This window comes from Clytia hemisphaerica, unplaced genomic scaffold (genome assembly GCF_902728285.1).
Source record: "Clytia hemisphaerica strain Z4C2 unplaced genomic scaffold, Clytia hemisphaerica genome assembly, whole genome shotgun sequence".
NCBI classification, from domain to species: Eukaryota; Metazoa; Cnidaria; class Hydrozoa; order Leptothecata; family Clytiidae; genus Clytia; species Clytia hemisphaerica.
In genome coordinates this window covers 106,638-127,681 of record NW_027104364.1, presented here as the reverse complement: position 1 = coordinate 127,681, position 21,044 = coordinate 106,638, and the positions used below count along the sequence as shown (strand labels likewise).

At 37.1% G+C, this 21,044-nt stretch overlaps 1 protein-coding gene across 1 annotated transcript; it reads right to left on the bottom strand.

Annotated features, from left to right (window-relative positions):
- Positions 1-852: 852 nt before the first annotated feature.
- LOC136818380 (adhesion G protein-coupled receptor L3-like) lies at positions 853-20,302 on the bottom strand. Its single transcript, XM_067074718.1, has 29 exons — positions 20,185-20,302; positions 18,269-18,595; positions 17,268-17,396; positions 16,357-16,437; positions 15,943-16,064; positions 15,089-15,281; positions 14,491-14,817; positions 14,140-14,241; positions 13,682-13,753; positions 13,356-13,450; positions 12,950-13,127; positions 12,257-12,636; positions 11,897-12,064; positions 11,238-11,321; positions 10,899-11,010; positions 10,182-10,319; positions 9,786-9,846; positions 9,428-9,539; positions 8,992-9,053; positions 8,745-8,859; positions 8,461-8,564; positions 8,104-8,206; positions 7,643-7,796; positions 6,647-6,780; positions 6,203-6,297; positions 5,834-5,960; positions 5,415-5,552; positions 4,820-4,901; positions 853-1,044 (listed from the first exon to the last, which is right to left on the bottom strand). Exons 1-29 carry the CDS (start codon positions 20,243-20,245, stop codon positions 1,019-1,021), a joined length of 3,882 nt encoding a protein of 1,293 aa, XP_066930819.1. The 5' UTR covers positions 20,246-20,302; the 3' UTR covers positions 853-1,018.
- Between the last annotated feature and the right edge of the window lie 742 nt (positions 20,303-21,044).

Genomic DNA, 21,044 nt, shown 5'->3' with positions numbered 1-21,044 from the left:
GTTTGGAGATTTGGCAGGAAAAACACGACCAATTCCATTTTCGCAATTTGCCAGAAGTATTTATTGTAATCCAGGTGTAATGAGATGTCAAGTTTGAACTGCTTGTTCGTCTCTCTTGGATTTTAATATCACAGTTTTTTTAATTTTCCACAGATAGAGTCTAACTTTTTACCCAAATCGTAGTACGTATGTGTTAAAAAGGAAATTTTACCCTTATGAACTCTGAAGGTGTGAGTAAAAAGTTAATATCTTCCGTTCTTGCTAGTAAAACAAAAGGCAACATGTATACATCCAGATTCTACCTTGACTATTATCGATTCTGTGCCAGCGCAGAGTGTACCTTGCGTCTATTGTGTACCGTGGCATTCCTCATATTTTCAATGTTCATTTTTAGTATTCTAGCATCACTTATTGTCTAGAAATGCAAACTGAATTGAGCAAAATATCAAGAGAGCAACAATAATACACCCCCTTCTCATAGACCCACTGCGAGAACCCTTCCCACTGGAATGATTGTCCAAAGTATCGTCCCCAGTGGAAAATCATTCTCCGATTTTTGTCCATCCTCGCTGAATTGACTTGAAAGCAAAAGAATTTAAATCCCCATCCTTAAAAATATAGGAATATCGATCCCCATCGAGCTTCAGTCCGTTATTTTTATCCCCGCTGACTGAAAAAAAAATCGTGCCGGGTCTGTGAAAAGGGGGTGTAATAATCAACGAAATCTTCAAGAATCATTTAGAGCATGATCTTTGCGGTCTATTTTCAAGGATTAGGGATGAAAGATTTGGCCCTCTACATTATGCTAAGCTATGGTCACAAGATCGGAGAAATGATTCAACTCTTTTTTTACAAGTTCTGTTTCAATCTTCACAGATAATATTAAGTTATGTACAATTTGAATTGGGCTTTGATAAATTAAAAGTTGAATACGTATATGCTATGTTTGATAAATCATTATTCTTATGCTTTACCAATGATCGTTGTAATTTTCGAGCACAACAACGATTTGTTTAACTCATCTGTAATTTTTGTACCCAAATCCTGAAACAGTAAAAATGTTTCATTTTACAAAAACAAATAACGATCCTAGAATATGAAAAAAAGAAACAGTAAAAGTTTCGGTTTTTCACAACGACACTTTAAAAATGCAACGATCAATACTCTGAGGTCCCGAATAGTAGAGGGATTCTGAGTAAAAGAGACGTTCCAAATTTTTTGTCTAAATATAATAAACACTGACAACATTGGTTACATTAACTTCCAAGCCCGAAGGGCTAGACACGAAACTCCTGGATGGGAAATAAAGCCACTTAATTCCCATCCTAAATGCGTGATCCGCGTGGTTTTCATACAAACGCTATTCTCCTTCTTTTCACTAAACCTTGTCGCTGGTGAGGGAGCTTGTGTGCCTCTACGATCCGGAGAGCTATGTCGGCGGGAGTTCATCTCCTGGTAGGTTCAACCAAGCCGAACAGGTCAAAGGGGAGAAGCCAGACGAATGTAGTGAAACAAACAAACCTCTATTCTTGCGGGTAGTTGAAGTCTCCTTAGCATATATTGACAGACTAATATTTTGGTTTTGAGACAACGTGTTCATTCAGTCACATCGCCCAAGTTAGCTGGGAACCGCAAGGCAGCAACAGAACTGGCTACTCAACGCTGCTATTTCAGCCATTAGACAACATGAACAGTTCTTTAAATCGCTCCAGGGTTGAAGCCCCTGATTTTCGTCCTTTCCAACCTATTGTATCGACAATCGATTCCAATGACGGCGATACCCCAAACCCCACAAGGAGGGTACCTCCCGATGATAGGAAAAGAAAGGACTCTTTAACCAAAGGCATCACATTCACATCGCACAACTCAATTGTCGCACTCTGAACTCTCTTAACTCACGAAAAGAGATAGTCGTCCACCTTGAGAAATTCAACATTCCAATATGCTCTATCCAAGAACATCGCTTCCTCCATAATGCAAACGACCCTGAGATAATTGCTCAACCATTGAATCGTTACACACTATTCACTGCTTCCGCCTGGAAAGCAGCAAACAATGCAACTATTGGCGGAGTAGGAATCATCATCCGAACAGATCTTCTACCAATTCTGTCGTCAGTTCGAAAGATTTCAAATCGTATTATCATCGCTGATTTCAGAGGTAACCCAAAATCCAGTATAATATCTTGCTACTCTCCACATAGCGGTTACGATGAAAAAGATATCGAAAGATTCTACACTGAAATGCGCAACCTAGTTCTTACAATACCAAGTCATTCATTCCTCGCAATATGTGGAGATTTCAACGCCCGTATAAACCGGCAACTTTTCATACCATAGCATCTGCAACCAGAATGGTGATTATCTCCAAGAGTTCATTGCAGAATTCAACTTATTCTCCACAAACACATCTTTCAAAAAACGAACAAGCTCCCTTTGGACTTGGAAATCTCCCACCGGAGACCTTAGCCAAATTGACTACATACTCTGCCGAAAGAAATGGAGAAACACTATCCATGATTCTCAAGCACACTCTTCTTCTGATCCCATCGGTTCTGACCACCGCATCGTCGTGACCAAGTGCAAGCTAAGCCTCCGTGCCCCAAAGACTAACCGTCAAAAGGCACTAAACTGGAAAGAGTTAGCTGATCCAACTACAGCAAACTCGATAAACGAGAATCTATCAGTAAACTGGGAAAACTGTACGGACAAATCGTATAAATCCTTGCTGTACAATGTATCAACACGGCAAAAACAGTCCTACCTAACAAAGAAAGAAATGTATCCATAGAACCTGAAAGTGTCGCCAAAGCTCGCACGGAAGTGTTAAACGCACCACTGGAGGACGTATCGTCAAAACAACAACACCTCAAGGCAACACATTACCAGAAGAGGAAACAAGGATCAACATCATCCTAGACGAATTTGACAAGTCCAAATCGACAAACAGCTCAAAAAACGCTTGGAAACTTGTTAAGGAACTCTCGGGAAAGAAAAAGCCCTCTACTTGTTTCATTTCAGGAGACGATAGACTAAAAACTTGGAAAGACCACTTCCAGAAACTTCTTAACAACGTTACCACCGATGAAAACGAACTTATTGATCCTCAACAAATTTTTTGAACTCAACGAAAACATCTCTACCGGAGACTTTACTATGACGGAAATTGAATCAGCCATCAAACAAATGAAAAACAACAAGGCACCCGGTCTCGATAGTCTTCCACTCGAACTGTGGAAGCTCCCTAAATGTAAAGAAATTCTTCTTACCTTCTGCAATGCAACTCTAGATGGCGCTCGACCTCCTGAGTGGGGATTGTCTGCTATCGTACCTGTTCCGAAGAAGGGTGATTTAACTAAACCGATAACTATCGCGGAATCAGTCTCAGTCAAGTCTCGGCTAAAATCTATAATCGCTTGATTCTAAATAGACTGCGTCCTGAAATTGATAAAGTACTTCGACCAAACCAAAATGGTTTTCGTAGCTCTCGATCGACAATCATCCCAGATCCTTGCCCTCAGACGATAATTGAAGAGATGAAAAATCACAAAATGGAAGGGGGTTATCACATTCATCGACTTCCGTAAGCTTTCGACAGCATCGACCGAAAACGTATGTTCAAAATCCTGCATGCATACGGAATTCCACCGAAAGATAGTTGATGCCATCAGAATAATGGTACGAAAACAACTCTGCGACAGTTCTTACTCAGGAAGGTGAAACTGAGTTCTTTAAAATCGAAACAGGGGTATTACAAGGCGATCCACTTGCACCTTTCTTATTTATCATCGTTCTGGACTACGCACTAAGAAAGGCCATAAAGAGTTCTGATGGATTGACTTTGTTTAGACGAAGAAGCCGCCGTCACCCTTCAATTCATCTTGCCGACTTAGACTTCGCAGACGATATTGCCCTAATTGACGAAAGCATCAAAGAGGCAGAGCGTGTTCTCCACAAAGTTGAATTAGCAACACAATCTATTGGCTTGTTTTTGAATATACAAAAAACCAAATACTTGCATATCAACTCAACAAACAACCAAAGCTTCAAAACCATTGATGGATCAGAACTTGAAAAGGTCCAAGACTTCAAATACCTCGGCTCGTACTCCGAAACATCTACTGAAGTCAATACGAGAATGGCACAAGCTTGGTCTGCTCTCAACAGGCTTGATACATGCTGGAAGTCGAAAATCTCTGCTAAAACGAAACTAAAGATCTTTGATGCGACAATCATGTCGATCCTTTTATATGCATGTGAATCCTGGTCCCTCAATAAATCTCTCGAGAGAAAAATTGACGGGACCTACACAAGGATGCTGAGAAGGGTGAAAAACATCAATCCCCAATCACATACCACCAACAGAGTCCTCTACGGAGGGCGACCTCCAATCAGCAAAGTCATTCAAATCCGCCGTCTCCGCCTAGCTGGCCATATTATACGTGGTAACGAACCTGCAACAAAACTTTTGTTCTGGGAACCTGAAAAGCCTAGACGAAGAGGTCGACCAACCAAAACGATTAAATCACTGATACATGAAGACACTGGGTTGGAAGAGAGGGAACTTATACGGCTGATGCACGACAGAGATAGATGGAGGGAACACATCATGTCACCCCAAGTGGATGCCTAAAGTAAAGTAAGTAAGCTATTAATAAAACATATCGCCAGGTTTTCGAAACGTATGTTGCATAAAAACAAACAAAGTGCTAAATTTAAAACGTTATTCTGATTGCAAAGCGAATCTTAAGGCTTTTTCTTGCTTTTCAATAGTTTGTAAGTAAGTATTTATTTAACTTACACTGTAAAGTTTTACTGACCTGAAGAGGGTAAGTTTTGCGGCGAATTTTCGATTTTTGTTTGGATTGATTTCATCTTCTTCTTGCGTTTTGCAGTAGAAAGCTACATTAGAAATATTCACAAAGGTGTTTTTATTCTCAATACCCCTTCTCGCAGACCCACTAGGACCCCTTCCCACTGGAAAAATTAGCCAAAATATCGTCTCCCGTGGAAAATTATCCACTAACTTTTGTCCCTATTGAAAATAATCAAATAAACCAATCCTCACTGTAAAATTTTATGCTATTTTCCCATCCCCACTGAATCGTCTTACTTGAAAACTAAAGAATTGAAATCCTCAACCATAATAAATATTGGAATATTAATCCCCATCGAGTTCCAGTCCGTTATTCTTATCCCCGCTGGCTGAGAAAGTCTTACCAGGTCTGTGGAAAGGGGGTGTATAAATTAATTAAAGTATACCATAAACATGACAGTTTAGCTTTTTTTGAAATTTATCCCCTGTCTAGATAGACATTTTATAATCTGTAAATTTAGAAACAGAAAGACAAAATTGAATTCGTGCAATCCACAAAAATCTCGAATGTTAAAACTCTGTTACAAACAAAAACCAACCTCGATGGAGTCAGATGTAGTGTTAGTATTTCTGAACAAAGATGAAGTGAAGTTTTCCGTGTGTTTCAAATGAAGACGTTTGAGGGCTGTTTGCACTTCGTTGTTGCCAATGCAATAGAACCCAAAAATCACCAATCCCTGCAATGATTTTATGAGGAAAGAAATTAATAAATTCAAGAACTATAGTATTGGAAAGTTAATTGAAGAAACCTTTACCAAGAAAGTCCGTAAAGAACAAATTCGATTTGGGGAAGCTTTCGTTTTTGAAAAATATGGCCAATTCCTTTAATTCTTTTCCTTGTCTTCTGATTTTAGCACTTTTTTAGCACGAGAGATTCATTCAAAACAAATCGCTTGAAAATCATATTCATCAAATAAATTAATGAGAAAAGTGACGTGAGAAATAAGAAAGCAGTCACCTGAAACGCATTGAATGTAGTAAAGATGTATTGCATCACTATTGTCTTGGAATTTACAGCAAACATTCCGAATATCCAAGTGATTCCAAGGATGGGTGTTAACATTAGAATTCCTTTGATTGCAGCTCTAAAGACAACGTATAAACAAATTAGAGGTTTTTGTGGTGATTTATTTTAGAACTAAATTGATGATCCGAGGATTTCCAGTTTGGCAAAATGTTTATCTTTCAATTCCCCAATACTACACTAGATACCCGGTTGAATCCCCTTTATACTTAAACAGTTGACCCGAAATCATTATCTCTGGTGATAAAACTGCCGTAAACTCGTCCCCATTCATCTCTATTGCATTCAGGGTATTTTGTTTACCTGATTTGTTCTTTCGTCTTGGGATGAGTGCTAACAGGCCCTGATACTGACGTCATTAATATCTTGATCACCCAAACCAAAATACACCAATTGATCTACCAAGTAAAAAAGGCATTATCAGAAATAATTCCTTTAACGCATATATGACATAAACTTCTCAGTTGAAGTCGAGAAATACGCAATAAGAACGTAGAATTTTAGTGGAGACCTGGCTAAGATGGTCGAGTAAATGGTTCCAGACGTTATCGCCTTAATCAAATCGAGGGTTCCTGATTCGAACCTCTGCTCCTTCTTGCTACAGTCAGTTCATAGATAGCCGAGTCGGCTGGCCGTTCACCCCACCGCCCACGGAAAAATAATCAACAGACTAACTAAAAGTCCAAGATTACGTAAAATACCGACTCTATCCATCTATAGGATCTCTTTCTTATAAATGGAACTTACCAGAATCACTGCGATAACAGGACCAACGAAAGCCCATACAAGACCATCTTCAATGGAAATCCAACAATATTGGTCATTCCCATAACCATCCGACTTTATTGCTGTTGAAATACCAACAAGAACTGCTGGTAAACCTGAAAAAGGTAGAGAAAGTCCACAATCAAAGTAACAATAATTGAGAAAAAGGGGAATTCCCTTCAACGTGGTTACTTAGGACCTTAGGCTTTCAGGATTTAAACGCTCAAAGATTTTCCAATAGGGCTGAGAGTATAGCCAACAAACCCTTTCAAAATCGAAATTGCAACACTGATTATATAAGTAAAGCTTCAAGACGTGTCCTGAACTAGACAGGAGACCCGTTGTGTGTTTTTTTATAATTTGATGTACACAAGACGGGTTCGAGCTGTGAGTCCAATATTGGACTCACATTTTTTACAGTGGGAAATTCGAATTTAGCGCTGTCCTCACTTACTAAAATAAAAACCAAATTTCGAAAGTTGCGCTTTCTCTAAGAAAGTGTGACCAGTAAAAGAATAACAAAATTTGATTGGCTATGTTTTCTACCGTTATTAGGATCTGGGAAATTCAAACTCTCAGCCCGTACCATGCTATACATTTTGCCATCAGTTTATCAAAGAAGAAATCATAGCATGGATTCCCAGGCTAGTCCTGAACTCAAGCAAATAGCTTGCAAGAGTTATCTTATTTTAATCAAGTAAATTTTGTATTAGTAGAAGTGTACGTGAAACGTACAAATAAATTAGACTACCACGCCAGTTGGGCTTGAAAGATATCACGAAGGAAAAGTGACTGTAGGTTGGGCGGGAGAAGCGGAAAGCTAGTTAAACTAGTTCATCAGAACCCTCGCACCAACTTCCATTGTTCTCCTACGCTCCTATTTAGCAAACGCCTGCAGCCGTCCTGTGTCCGCTCTCTGACATGATTAATTCATCTATTAGTTTGCTAGTCTAAGGAAGAATACAAATGTTTCCTTACCCCAACCAATGCACAAATAGTACTTGATGTAGTTTTTCCCATTGTGAAAAACACGAACCACTTTGGAGTAGAGGACCAAACCTTCAACAAGCATCCAGGAGAAACCAGCCGTGAAGAAGTAATGTAAACTCACTGCAATGCCAGTACATACTGCCTGGATAGAAAAGTAAGCTCTAGTTTATATGGTTGACTTTTTGTCCTGTCTATTCTAATTGTAAGGAAAAAGTGAGAAGAAAGTTGGATCTTTGCTAGAAAAAGATTGAAAGCAGTCATTGCACTGACGTCAAAGATGGAAAAGCATTGACTTTAATCAGCAAACTATTAAATAGACAGAGTGAAAAGCGGGTCGTCCAAACCAGAGCTTAGAAGTTTGTAAGAAATCCACATTTAAATAGAGTATAAAGCATTTGGAATTTTAAAGGGGAGATTTATTGTAATCTAAAAACTGATAAGTATTTTACCGTATTTCCAGTTGCTGAAATCCCAAGAAGGAAGATAGCTTGTCCAATACCGAGCGCCAGAACTAAATTCAAATGTACACGACTTCGTTCTGACGCCAAGGCCCTGCAAAAATTGAGAAAAAAAGTGTCAGATAAAGTATTGTTATATATTTTTCTCGATAATCTATTTCATATTGATAGGGCAGGGCAGATTCATACTAACTCGATAGAGATGAAAGAAAATGCAACGTTAGCAATGAAGCTATCACTATACTTTTCCCTGTACTTCTTTAAGGTTTATGCCCAGGTCTATGCCTATTATTTTTTCTGCCAAATTCATTTTCAGACCCGTAGTAAGGAATAGACTTTTCTACTAACTCGATAGAAGCAAGTGTTCCAAAAGTCAGCAGATAAGCGAACAATGAAAAGCCACAACCCACGTATGTGATGATGGACAGAGCAAGCTGGTGTTCTTCAGAAATCTATGGTAAAAAATTCCAAATATGTCTAAACTTTGAACCCCTGAAAGACGTGTAGATAGCCTTTCATAGAGATATTGAACTTTGCAATCTGCTCGATCTGTGTTTTCCTCAAATTTGGATGCTCATGTTTCAAATGTAAAAAACTAGCAGCTTGATTGTTAAAAATAGTTGTACATTTACCTCAAAATCGGTAACTTGGACAAGAACAGCGAAACTGGTCAAATGATGAACACTGCTTGTTATCGTTGTGTCATTTGATTGCAATGTGGTGATGCCAGAGAATGACCAGTGTCCACTAAGGGGAAAGAGTAATATAACCAAAAGAAGTAAATTTAAACTTTATAATCAAGCCTTTTTTGGAGTTTGTCAAACTGTATTTGACACTCTCATGCATGTAACAAAAAAATGCAAGAACAAACATACTTACCCTGATTGGGCTATTTCATTTGCCCAAAATGCAGTGCGCGGTATCCTCTGCTCTTTTTTAGCCTAAAATGTATTCAATAATATTCGTTGGCTAATAGGGTTGAGGTAAGAATGCTTTACGAAAGTGGGAGTTTCGATGTATACATGATACATGATACATGACTATCCGTAAAAAAATTTGATGCGTGGAGTATACAGTCGTAATTAGCCTGAATCGCAGAATTCTGTAGATGATAAACTACTTTTTCGCTAGAGGATGAGCAAATGCCTAAGCCGTAATAGACGGTTTACGGAAAAATTGAGAAGAGAATCGACGTTTACTCTGCCCTGAGCATACCAAAATGTTATTATATCTATCCCGCGTCCTAAATTATTCCCTTTTTAATGACCTTGTGTAGACGATAGTGTCGTCAAGACTATCCAATGAAAATTCTCACCGATGTTTTATATCTTTGCTTGATTGTGATTGGTTCGTTGAAAGGTTCGGTCGGCTTTGGAAATACGTTTAGAGAGAGAATTTGTGATCCGATCTCCGAGTCATTCTTCGTTCTAAAAATACATTTGAAAACTAATTTCCTTCTTTACAGCATTTCGTGAATATTGAAGAAATCTGATAGCGAAATATCAAATATTTTGAGATTTGAGAATCTCGAATTGATAAAATTCATAATGTTGAATGGGGTATAATGGTATTTTTTGAAAATATTTTTCGACGCAAGTTGAAGAAAACACCCTCTTTTCATTTGGCAGAAGATTTATTTCTTAGCCAGATGATACGGTCAACGGATGTCTTACTTTACTCTGGAGAAATTTCCATAGTCAGTCGATACGACAATTGACGTCACAGTAAATTGATCTGAAGTTTAAAATGATTGATGTTTAAATTCATTATCTCAACCATATCTCGGCGGTTATTTCTAACAAACCAATTAAAATTAAGGGGCTAATTATCAATAAAAATGGAAAATCTTTTAGTTATGGAGTGTCCGTTACGCAGCCCTTTGCTTTGATAAGATGACATCAATAAGTGAAAAGATTTGTCCATTCCAAATGTTATAATGGTCCTAATGACATTGTCATAATAAGGCTGGGATCCTGAAAAATTGAAAAATACTCAGCGAGGAGCCACCTTTCCCGAAATAGACTTCCCTAATAATATGAATTATTTCTTGAGTAGACCATTTTACTTACAGTTATCAACATCTAAGAGTGACTGTGGAACATCGGTGACACCTTGACATGGTTCCCTTGTGTTGCAGTATTGTGGGAAAGTAATATTCTTTGAAGTTGAGTTGCTTGTTTGTGGTAATTGGGTGATGATCTCAATTGCTGAAAGTGTAAATGGGAAATCATTCCTTGCAACTAATCTTTTGAACCCTTTTCACGACCATGCGATACAACGGTGGTTACAGATGGTACTCTGATGCAGGCACATGGATATTTCATATGTTCCAGATCTCAGAGCAAGAAAAATTATGTTGAAAAGGCTGTTTTGAAACTGGAAGAAAACGAAGAAAAGAACTATAGAAACAACACAATATCCCCTAGATCGTCTACACAAGATTACTAAAAAAGGGAATAGTTTAGGAGAGGCGTGATAAATTTGGTTGGAGTAAGCAGTAGCGGTGGTGTTTACATTGTTTACAGTGTTCCAAACTCTACTGGCATTTTTTTCCTGTAAACCGCCCTGACTCTATGCTTATATATTTTCCCGCGGTTACTCACCCTCTAAAATGGACGATAGCATCGTCTGTATCGCCCCCCCAAAAAATATTTTGTTCTAAGATCTAAAATTTGTCGAAAAGCGCTTTAAGATTTACACGCGAGGATGATTATTGTAATTATTGACAATGGATCTAATAATATTTCTCTAGTGTGTAGTTTATTAAGACGAAATCCACTATTTACCAGTGCTCTTTGACCTCAAGACGACAGTTTGATTCTTTCTATCCGAGGATCGTCCAGTGGCTACCGAAAGAAAGGTCAATGAAGATACCACAGTTGTCAACACCCTCTCAAACTGGAAAAGAAAAAGTACCAAAACATTGTGTGACATGTCTATATAGAAGAAAACTATGTCTACAGACGACGTTGTTTTGACGTTTTGACAATGTTATTAGGTTTTCGGGAAGTTTGTTGGTTTGGTTTTGAGGTAGCACCGCCAGCTAGGCTATTACTACCACAGTAAAAGTCTAAGCCTGATATTTTCTGTTACTCCTTATTTCAGAACATTTGTAAACAGAAAACCTTTTTGTTCTTTTCTGGAGTATTTTCTTTCTCAGTTTCTGGTTTTGAATTTTCGAGAAGGTTATCAGCAATCAGCAACAGCTCCTGAAAAGTTTATTTAAACACATCAAAATTTCAAACCAAAATTGAAACAATTTTAAAGGTACTTAAAGCCGGTCTCCACTTTCGCGCGAAATGAACGTTTTTGCAAGGTCGTTGTAGACGATGTTATCGTCCGTTACAGTGATAGTAAAGGCGGAAAAAATTGCGGTATGGCGTTAAGGCGGTACACGAAAAAAAATCGGCTGTAAACTCTTTTCGACAAAAATCCCGTTTTATCCCGGCTTATTTCTTAGATAGTTATTTGTCTTAGCCTATAACATAGTCTAGGTTATAGGTCGTTTGAAAATGAAGCAATTCCATTGGGCAAATTTGACGTAACGATTTAAAAAAGTTGGACTTCTTTCAACCTTTTTACTTTTTCACTCGAAACTGTCTTAATGATGTAATCTTTTCTACAGGCAAAAACGTTTGAGAAAAAGTTTTCGCGTGAAAATTGAGACTGGTCTTTAGTGATCCATACAACATTGTCATAATGATAGCAACTTCCACAAATACCAAATTTGAATTTATCTTTCGAAAAAAAACAACCTCATATCAACTCAGAAGACCATACCTACCTTCATGATCTCCAGCCTCGTATACGTGCTTCTTGACAACTTTGCGAATGAAATATTCCTGTAGACTTGCAATGTGAAATCCATTTCTGAAAGATTGAGCTTCGTTTTGGTGACGTTTCTGAGAATGGCTAACGTTCCTTGCGTGGTTAGATTGGTGCGTCCAATCTCCTGTACGAAAAGACGTTCGGAACTGATTATTAAAAACATTTGAGCCCATACAATACAATGAGAGACAACCTTTTATAATCATTCTACAGTGACTCATTTACTATACATTTAAGAAAATTTAATTGTGCTTTTACGGGGAACAAAAAACATTTTCTAGAATCGAAACAAAACAAAATATGAACACTACTTCACCTGTAACTCTGGTCTAATCAATTTATCCTCTACATCAGGTTCCTGCTTCACTGATGATGTTGAAGTGTGAAAATATGCAGAAGATTTAGATTGGTTGATGAAGTATGTATTTATTGCACTAACTGTGGATGGGGTTTCCATGTTTCGAATGGAAAAAGATTCTTGGCTATCTTTTGTTTTATCTGCATTAGGAGCATTGAGACTTTCACCTGAACTAACAAAGCTTGTTGATAGGTCTTGTAAATCAAATAGAGAGCTAGTTGGAATTTCTTTCGTTGAGATCCATAAACTGTGTTCAATGGAAGACGCAGAAGGGTTAATTGCTTGTGGCTGGAAAGTGGATGAAGATTGGGTACTAGTTCGAACGTTGTCGGTGAGATCTGTAAAAGAAGGTGAAGGAGATATTGGACTTGACTTTATGACTCTCTGTGTTAGTAAGCAAAAGAAACAACAAATCAACCCCTTACCTGCTTGTCAACACCAAGTTAAAAGAAAGAATCCTAATTACGCGCTGAAGCTCGACTTTTCTATTTCTACCCTGGAAACAATTGAATCCTAATCCCGTACGCCGGGCCTTATTACGCCGGCGACGAAAATATAACCTCAATAAGGGCCGCCGTAAGAAGGTAGTAAAAAAGGCAAGATGAAATTTAGAGATGGTAGGAATCTCAACACCAAGAGAAAAAAACATACTCAAAAGTGAAACCGTTCCTTCTAGACTCTCATTCAGAGGTCTATCACCTCCAGATACATTCAAACTTGCACCGTAGCCAACGTTTAAGGTATTGGATCTAACGATAATGATTCCGCCCTCTCCGCTGGACTTTGAGCCTTGCGCTCCTTTAGCTGATAAGACGCCATTTATTGCAATCTAGAAAATAAACATGGAGTGTTTGTAAAATAATACACTCCTGTATTTCAATTTTGTTCTTCATATTTTTCTTTAGTTCTTCATCGTGGGCATTCTTAGTCCCATGCAGTAATCCAAATTGACTAAAAGGTTCTCGAGCTACAAACGAGGCAGTGGTAATATTTTCTTTTTCCTTTTATGGTAGAGCTTCAGAAAAATTGACAAAGGGCACTAATCTTAAATACTTACACTTTTGGCTTTCAAGCGAATGGTTCCACCACTTGCTCCGCATTTGTCACCTGAATTAGTTTTCCATGAAAATCCATCAGCTCTAATTGAACCACCTATTGTTGGCGAAACAAAAATATTTTTGTATGCCAGAGTTTCTTTCGTCACATTTTTTAATATGGCGTAACAAATAAATTAGTTCGACTAAAACACTTCATTAACGACATTTGTAAGCTATTTTTTATCGAAATACTAAAGTATTCAATTTCAATTTTCAGTTAATTTTAATCGACAAGTTTATGATAAAAATCATTTTTATAAATGAAATGAAATTGATTTAGCCTTACTTTCTGTGATTTCGATATTTCCATCTTCAACCTGGATCACAATGGATCCTCCACCAATACCATTCGATATCTCTAAATTTGTATAATGAGGATGTGAAGTATAGTGAAGTACAGTGCCATTCGCTCTGTGAAGAATCTCTTCCCACAGACCCGGCGGTGAGACTCCTCCTAATGGAAATTTGGCTAAAATATTGTTCCAGTGGAAAATAATACTCCAATTTTCGTACTATTTTTTCCCATTTCCACTGAAGTTTCTGACTTCATAACAATAGCGTTCAAATCCCCAGTTAAAAAAATGAGAGTATCAGTCCCCATCGAGTTTTCATGTATCGTTATGTTTTCTCCCCTTGCTTAAAAATCCTGCTAGTTATCTCTTGGTATGAAATATTTATGAGGACAGATCGATAAGTAAGAACGGATTTTTTCAGGGTTTGAATGTTGCGAATTTGCTTTCCTACCTGTACAAGAACTACCACCCAGCAATCTATTCATTTTGATGTCAAAGTTTTTTATCGATTGCCTGCTTCCATGGAATGCTGAAAACTTCCCAGAAGTTGGACCTAGAATTCCGAAAAATATTAAAAGAGTCAGTTCTTCAATAAAGACAGACCTTTTAATTCATCAACATAAGAGCCTATTTATGATAGTAAAATAACTGAGTTTCCAGAAAAGAATCTAATAATTAACCGTTGGAAAGTTTTTCTTTTACTGGGCTAGCAAAAAAAAACACCAGAATAAAAAAATAACTTGAGAACTAGTGGGTGAGAAAGTAGGCGTTTTTTATGAAAAACTTATAAAAAACTTCATACCTGCATTTGAGAACCCATTTAGGTTATGGTATCCTCCTAAAAAACGACTGCTTGATCTCGCCACCATTGCATTCTCATCCCCCATGACTTTCAATGTTCCATCCAAGCGAAAAGTGGAGCCTACTGAACCAATCAACCATAGCAAGTTCTTCCCAGTGAGGGTTACGGTACCACCGCTTTTAAGGTGAAAGTTATTGCGGAGAGTGATTTTACATGTAGTCCCTTGGCCACTTTTGTCAATGATTTTTCCACTTAGAGACTTGCTTCCAAACTCCGTGGAACGCATATAACAAAAATCAGTATTTATCTCCATGTTTTGGATGGTGGCTACAAAAGTTGGCAAGAATGATTTTATGTACTCCTTTTTTAAGAAAAAATTACCCTAAGAAAGCCTCAAGTCTCCGCTATTAGACAGTGGATGAAATGGAATTGCATTCTGGTCCCGATTCTGGTATCTGTTATTTCTCTTCTACCAAAGACAAAAGCAAAATAAGTTCAGAAAACAACGCTTTATCTAAAATTTTTAAACCACAACGTTAAGAACGAATTCTGGAAAAAAAGGTTTAAACTCGATTCAACGATCGGATTATCATCTTACTTGACATGCTAAGTTTTCCTTGTCCACCATGCCGTAACCCTCGCCCTCCATCCAGATTCAATGAGCCGTAAACAGTAATGGCTTCCAAGGCATTCAACTCAATGATTCCGCCCCCAGCACCGCCTCCACAAAATGTCCCATTGAACGAACCGCCATCACCACCTTGAGCTTCCACCTTTCCGTATATCGTAATCTGCAAATATAACAATTGTATATGAAAAATTCTATACCACACTGTTGCTTATTCAAAGTTTATTTTAGTTTGAATTTATTTCAGGTTCCCGTTAACGAGAAAACTTCTTAAAAAAGCTTCTATAAGTCGAGAAAATAAGATCCCCCTTTCCAGTTCGAATTAGCAAGAGTCAGCTTTATCTTTTTGTTAAAGTGGCTATTTATCAAGCCTTCGTAGTACCCGGGGCTTCGTCAGAGAAATCGGGATTCATAAAGACTAGATATGATACTTATGATTTGAAGAAAAACTACACTTCTGTCAAAGAGTTTATTCCATACAGTTAGAAAAACAACCTAAAGGAAGTCATTGTAGTTGGTGCCTAACTTCCCCGCAAAAATGTTATTTCCTATAAACGTGGTCTAGATCTAGACTAATAATTTAAGATTCCAGGTCAATAATCAGCTTCACCTAATTATCAAACACTTAAGAAATGAACAGTTCTGCAAAAGAGAAGTGCGCTCGTCAAAAGAGGAAAAATTATTCAAAACACTCTTTCACGCGGTTTTTTTATGGCAGACATACTCCTATTTTTTACTTTGTAGGAGAATTGCCCCTTTTTTTGCGTAAAAAGAATAATGGTTTGGAAATCGAGACTACTTTAAAGGTGGTGTGCACTTCTAACCTTATAGGCTTTGATTTGAACATATCCACCGCTACTTCCGCCAGAACAAGGGTCAGACTGAATGAAGTATTTCGTATCCAATATCGGAGATTCTCCTTTGACAGTGATCGTACCATTCTCCGCTATATCGAAGAAGGAAATGAATTAGACGTTCTTGAACGATCTTCTGCATATTTTTATAATATTTTATAAATATTAACCTCAACGACATTGAGGTTAGCCCCAAAGCCTGTCTAAATGTCCTACATTACTGGGACATACGCTTAAAATCAAGTCTTTAATGTTTGCTACAAATATTTTTATTGATGTTGCTCTTTAATTCAAAGCCTGCTCGTTAGCGAATTTGTTTGACAAAAGCTCAAAGTCTAGCCAGGTCTTTAAGAAATGAGATTTCAAAGAAGAAAATGTTTGTACTTAGCACGAAGTTAGTTTGCGGAGCATTGATGATGATGATTCCTCCACCTGACGCTGCCCACGAATATTGGAAATTGGCCGCTGAAAAGAATACACAGTAAATGGATGGTGTTTAAAATTGTCAAGGTAAAATGCAAAATAACTTTCTTATTGCGCAATTTTTTGAAAGGTTATAAACTACAGCTAGAGAAAAGACATAGAGCCGGAACTAAAAAATCAGCCATTTTGTAATTTCACCACAATGATTAGAGGGGATTTAACCCTAAAAAATCAGCCATTTTGTAATTTCACCACAATGATTAGAGGGGATTTAACCCTTTAAGTGCCACAATCCTTTTTTAAAGTCGCTTAAGAAAATCGCTAGTTCGCACTTTAAAGGCTTATATCTCTGGATCTAAAAGGATTTAGAAGCTTGTTCATAGCTCGTTGGATAGCTTAGAGTCTCTGGCTACTTTCTTTTGGACTGCCTGATTTAGGATGGGCGGGGTGAGCGGCGGCTACGGGGGTAGGTTAGGGCTGCGTGGACCTGAATGAATGACAGGAAGGTGCCCAGTGTTAAAACTTCAAATCAATTCGCTAGAGGACAAAACAATGTAAAACAGGGCCAAATTTTGAGCTTCTTGAATCACTCGTTGACTAAAAATGGTCAAAAAATTGGATTTTTGTTAAATTTGTGCATTTTATTGACTTAAAATATTGCTGGAAAGACTCACTTTTGATTTTTTTTTGCTTGATCGTGAAGCACAATCCAATTCCTACGAGTTAGACTATCTAAAAATGACGATTTCTAACTCAAACTGGGCACTATAGGAGGGCTTCGCCTCCGATGTATTCTATATTGGCACTTAAAGGGTTAATTGTAATAGTATTTTCTTTGAAAGTCCTGATATGATGTAAATTTCTAGGCTTACCTGTGCTTCCACCAATAAATTGACCAATTTTACCGTAAGCTTTCCCATAAAATGTACTATCACCGTAATTTCCGCCAAATCCTGCATGTCCGGCACCTCCCTGACCGATTCCTCTGCCTGGTCCGAAACCTGTTGTGACAAGCATGGTTATAATTCATTTTTAAGACTTGAATATTTGGATGGGTCACAGACAAGAAACAACAAAGATTTATTGATTGATTGACAAATTTAACATAACTCATAAAAAAAACCTACAAGTAACCCATCCAAATATTCAAGTCTTAAAATGATGGAAAGGCAATCACTGAAGAGTTTTATAATTCATTACTTCTGACGGTATTGCTTAATATTTTTGTTTAGGTCAGTTGAGAGCTTTGCTTTGTTTATTTTAAGTTTCAGTTTTTCACCATCAGAAAGAGTTTTATCTGGTCATTTTTTTGTTACCCAAGTTTTATTCTTCAAGAATCTAGATTTTCTTTCCGTATTTTAGGTTCGCCAGAGTCGTAAAGTGATGTCATGTTCTTTCTTTCGAAGATCAACTGGATCTTGAGCCTTCGCGATATTTTGTACAAAGTACTTACGTGTGGTGAAAAGCAAAACTTTTTCACGAAGGTAAGAAGAAAGGATATAAAATTTTCGTTGTTTAAGGATCAAGCGTCTTATATTTTTAACGTGAAGATAAAAGTTTCCTTTTAATATCATTATTGAGAATGAAACATGAAACGATATATAAATGAATTCGTACGACGCGAAAGTCGCTTGAAAGTCGTTTCCAAAATCTATTCAAATATGTTTCTTCACATGTTTCGAATATCTTTCTTTCTAGGATATACTACATTCCAGATAACTTGAAATGATTTTGAGAATTTCCATAAATTTTGTTACATTTTTTTCTAGATTCACTTTGTGTATGCAATGGACTTAATTTGAACAGCAGGTTCTAGTAAGTGCCTTCCCCGAACTTTGGGTGGATAGTTATCGAAAGAGAAGTAAAAGCTTACCTTCTGATGCAACACCATTTGTTCCCATTCCTCCGACATTCTTTTCTATATTCGTCCGATTGGCTTGAATACCGCTCGCGTCAAACGTCTTATTAATCACCAACGTCCCAAATTCGTTATCGTAATTCAACTGCGTCCCTTTATCTCCTTTGAATTTGATGTCTGAACTTCCTGAGCTAAAGCTTGGATTATGGTAATTTGCGATTCCCACAAAATAGGATTCACCATTATCAAAAGTGTAGTAATTCACATCAAGATCTTGGTTGAGAACAGCTTCGGTGTTAACGACTGCAAATTTTTCATCCGATGGTTCTTCAGAAACAGCTTCTAAAAATAATATCTTAATAGAAGTTTTTGATTGATTAACTTTTTGTTTCTTCAAGCAAATGATATCACTCTTATTTCATAATAAAACCTCTAAATAATAGGTAGCTTATATTTTTTCAAGAATGGTAAAAATTCGGAAAGTGCTGCGGTACAGGCTATTTGAAAGGTCGAATGATCTGCGAAATAGTTTTTGCAGAGTTTTTTTTAGTTTGGAAACTTCGTTGGTCTCTCGAATTATTCGGAAATCTCAGCGTGGATGTTTTCATTTGAAAATTGAGCAAATTTTAAGATTTTAAGCAAGTTCGTAAGCTAGTACCGTGAGATCGGGTAACTTGCATCAGTAGAGGCTAACATGCATAGCTCTCAAATGAATGACCCGTCTGGTCATCAAAATACAAAGTTAAATCAAAACAAAAATGGTAGAGTAAAGCTGCGAGCGGAGCTGCGTAGTTCATTTGTTTTGAAATTTTGCTGCTTTGATTCGCCAGTCATTTAATGGCTGTGCAAGTTTCCCTCGACTGATGCAAGTTACCCGAATTCACGGTAAGTAAGTACACTATTGTATCTAAATAATGTTTTGTTTTTCAAATCGCAAAGTCAAAAACCTGGTTGGATCACCTCTCCACTGAAAAAAAGCTTGCTTTTTTCATCTCGATTTCAAAAGAGCTGCAACCACATGAGCGAAAAAAACTTTTTTTATGTGTGGTTCGGAGTGTATATATTTTTTAGCTAAAAATTTTGATTTGTTCCGATTAGGGCTCCATTTGATGTGTATGATCGAAGAAATCAGGTGTGTTTTTGTTAACCAGTTAACGATCAAGAAGAGGTGGCATACACGTTTTTTTTTAATAAGAACGTCGAAAATTTTTGAAGCCTTCCGGTGTTCTAAACTTTTTGAGTTTTAAGCCTAAAAATGTTCTTAAAGTGTTCTTATTTTCACTATTTTGTGAGTATTTTTGTGCAATTTCCTAAGAAATTGGGTGTTTTCGAGTCCACAAAGCCTTAAAATGTTCTCAACATGTTTTTAATATTTTGGCCATCGAAGCCTTATGTTCTTATATACTTTGTTCTTATAAAAGAAAAACGTGTAATGAAGACACTATTGAATTTAATAAAAACAAGACGACTGAAGTCGAAAATTTTGCCTAGAATTTGAACTGCATGGGAAAAAAAAAGAAGTAGAGATTGAACCTCTAATCTGAAATCTACTTTACATCGAGCCTTCATGAAACAATTTTTCAAGAAAAAAAAGGCTTAAAATCGCTAAAAAGACCAATTTAAAACAATTGTTGTTTAATTTCTAAGAACTCTTATAAATTACATGCCTATTAAAATAAACATGCTCATATTGCACGCCATCCCTTGCTTACTTCGAAGAACTAATTACCGAAAGGTATATCACTGTCTATCAAGAGTTATTGATTTGATTCTTATAAAGTAAATGCTTATAAGAAAAATAAATATGCTTGTTACCCTTGTTAACTTTGTAAGAACTGATTACCGAAAGGTATATCTATCGACTATTAAAATTCCTTTAGTGTTTTGAGTGGAAACGGCAATCGTTGCAAAGATATTTTAGAGTCACTAACCGGTGCCAGATAAAACCAGTCCCAAAACAAATAACAGTCTCCTAATACAGTTTGGTAGCATGGTATCGTACTTTCAATTCTTCTGAAGTTGTTCATCAATTCACTTCTGTAGCTTGTTTTAACTTTGTTATACGGTATTAAAAAATTCCATTTGATGTTTACTTTCACACCTTTCGTGTATAATGAAGTCAAGAGAAGCGTTCAAAGAGAGGTGATACTCCTGTTTTCTTAACATGCCCTTCTTTTTTCAAATTCCTCAATCTTGTTTCATAAAATACAACCTGAGTGAAAGGTTTCACTGAAGTGCAAACATATCGACTTTTCAAAATTTGCGCAAAACAGAATTTACAAGCAAGTGTCAAAGAGACAGCTGCAAATTGTACCATGGGTTAATAGAGCTCTTCTTTATTTCTGGCTTTTTTTCTCCGTGTAGACTTTATACTTTGCAAAGGAAGCTTCATCTTCAAGTAGAAAGACACCCCTTCTCACAGAAACGGACCTCCGCCCACTAGAAAATTGCCCAATATCTCGTTCACAGTAAAAAAAAACTATACTACAACGGGATTACAACCTTTATCCCACTGAAAATTATCAAATAAGCAATTCCTCACTCACTTTTCCTACGCCACTGATTTTTCTGACTTGGAATTAAAATAAATTTTAATCCCTCAGTCCGAAAAAAGCATGGGAATATCAATCTCCATCGATTTCTAGAGTCCGTTTTTTTGGCTGAAAATTCCTTTCATGTTCCACTCAGCTCATATTTATGAGGCTCGCCTCAGACCCCTTTAAAACAATAAAAAAACTGATTCTCTTTTACAACCATCACCGTTCTGGGACTGAAAAGGTTAATGAAAGTG

Excerpts from the sequence above, each read along its gene's own strand:
- LOC136818380 (XM_067074718.1), bottom strand. The coding sequence starts at position 20,245 with ATGCTACCAAACTGTATTAGGAGACTGTTATTTGTTTTGGGACTGGTT. Across the intron at positions 11,011-11,237 it reads CTCCAGAAAAGAACAAAAAG|TTTGAGAGGGTGTTGACAAC; the intron begins GTTTTCTGTTTA and ends TTTCTTTTCCAG. Across the intron at positions 8,565-8,744 it reads TCCAAGTTACCGATTTTGAG|ATTTCTGAAGAACACCAGCT; the intron begins GTAAATGTACAA and ends TTTTTACCATAG.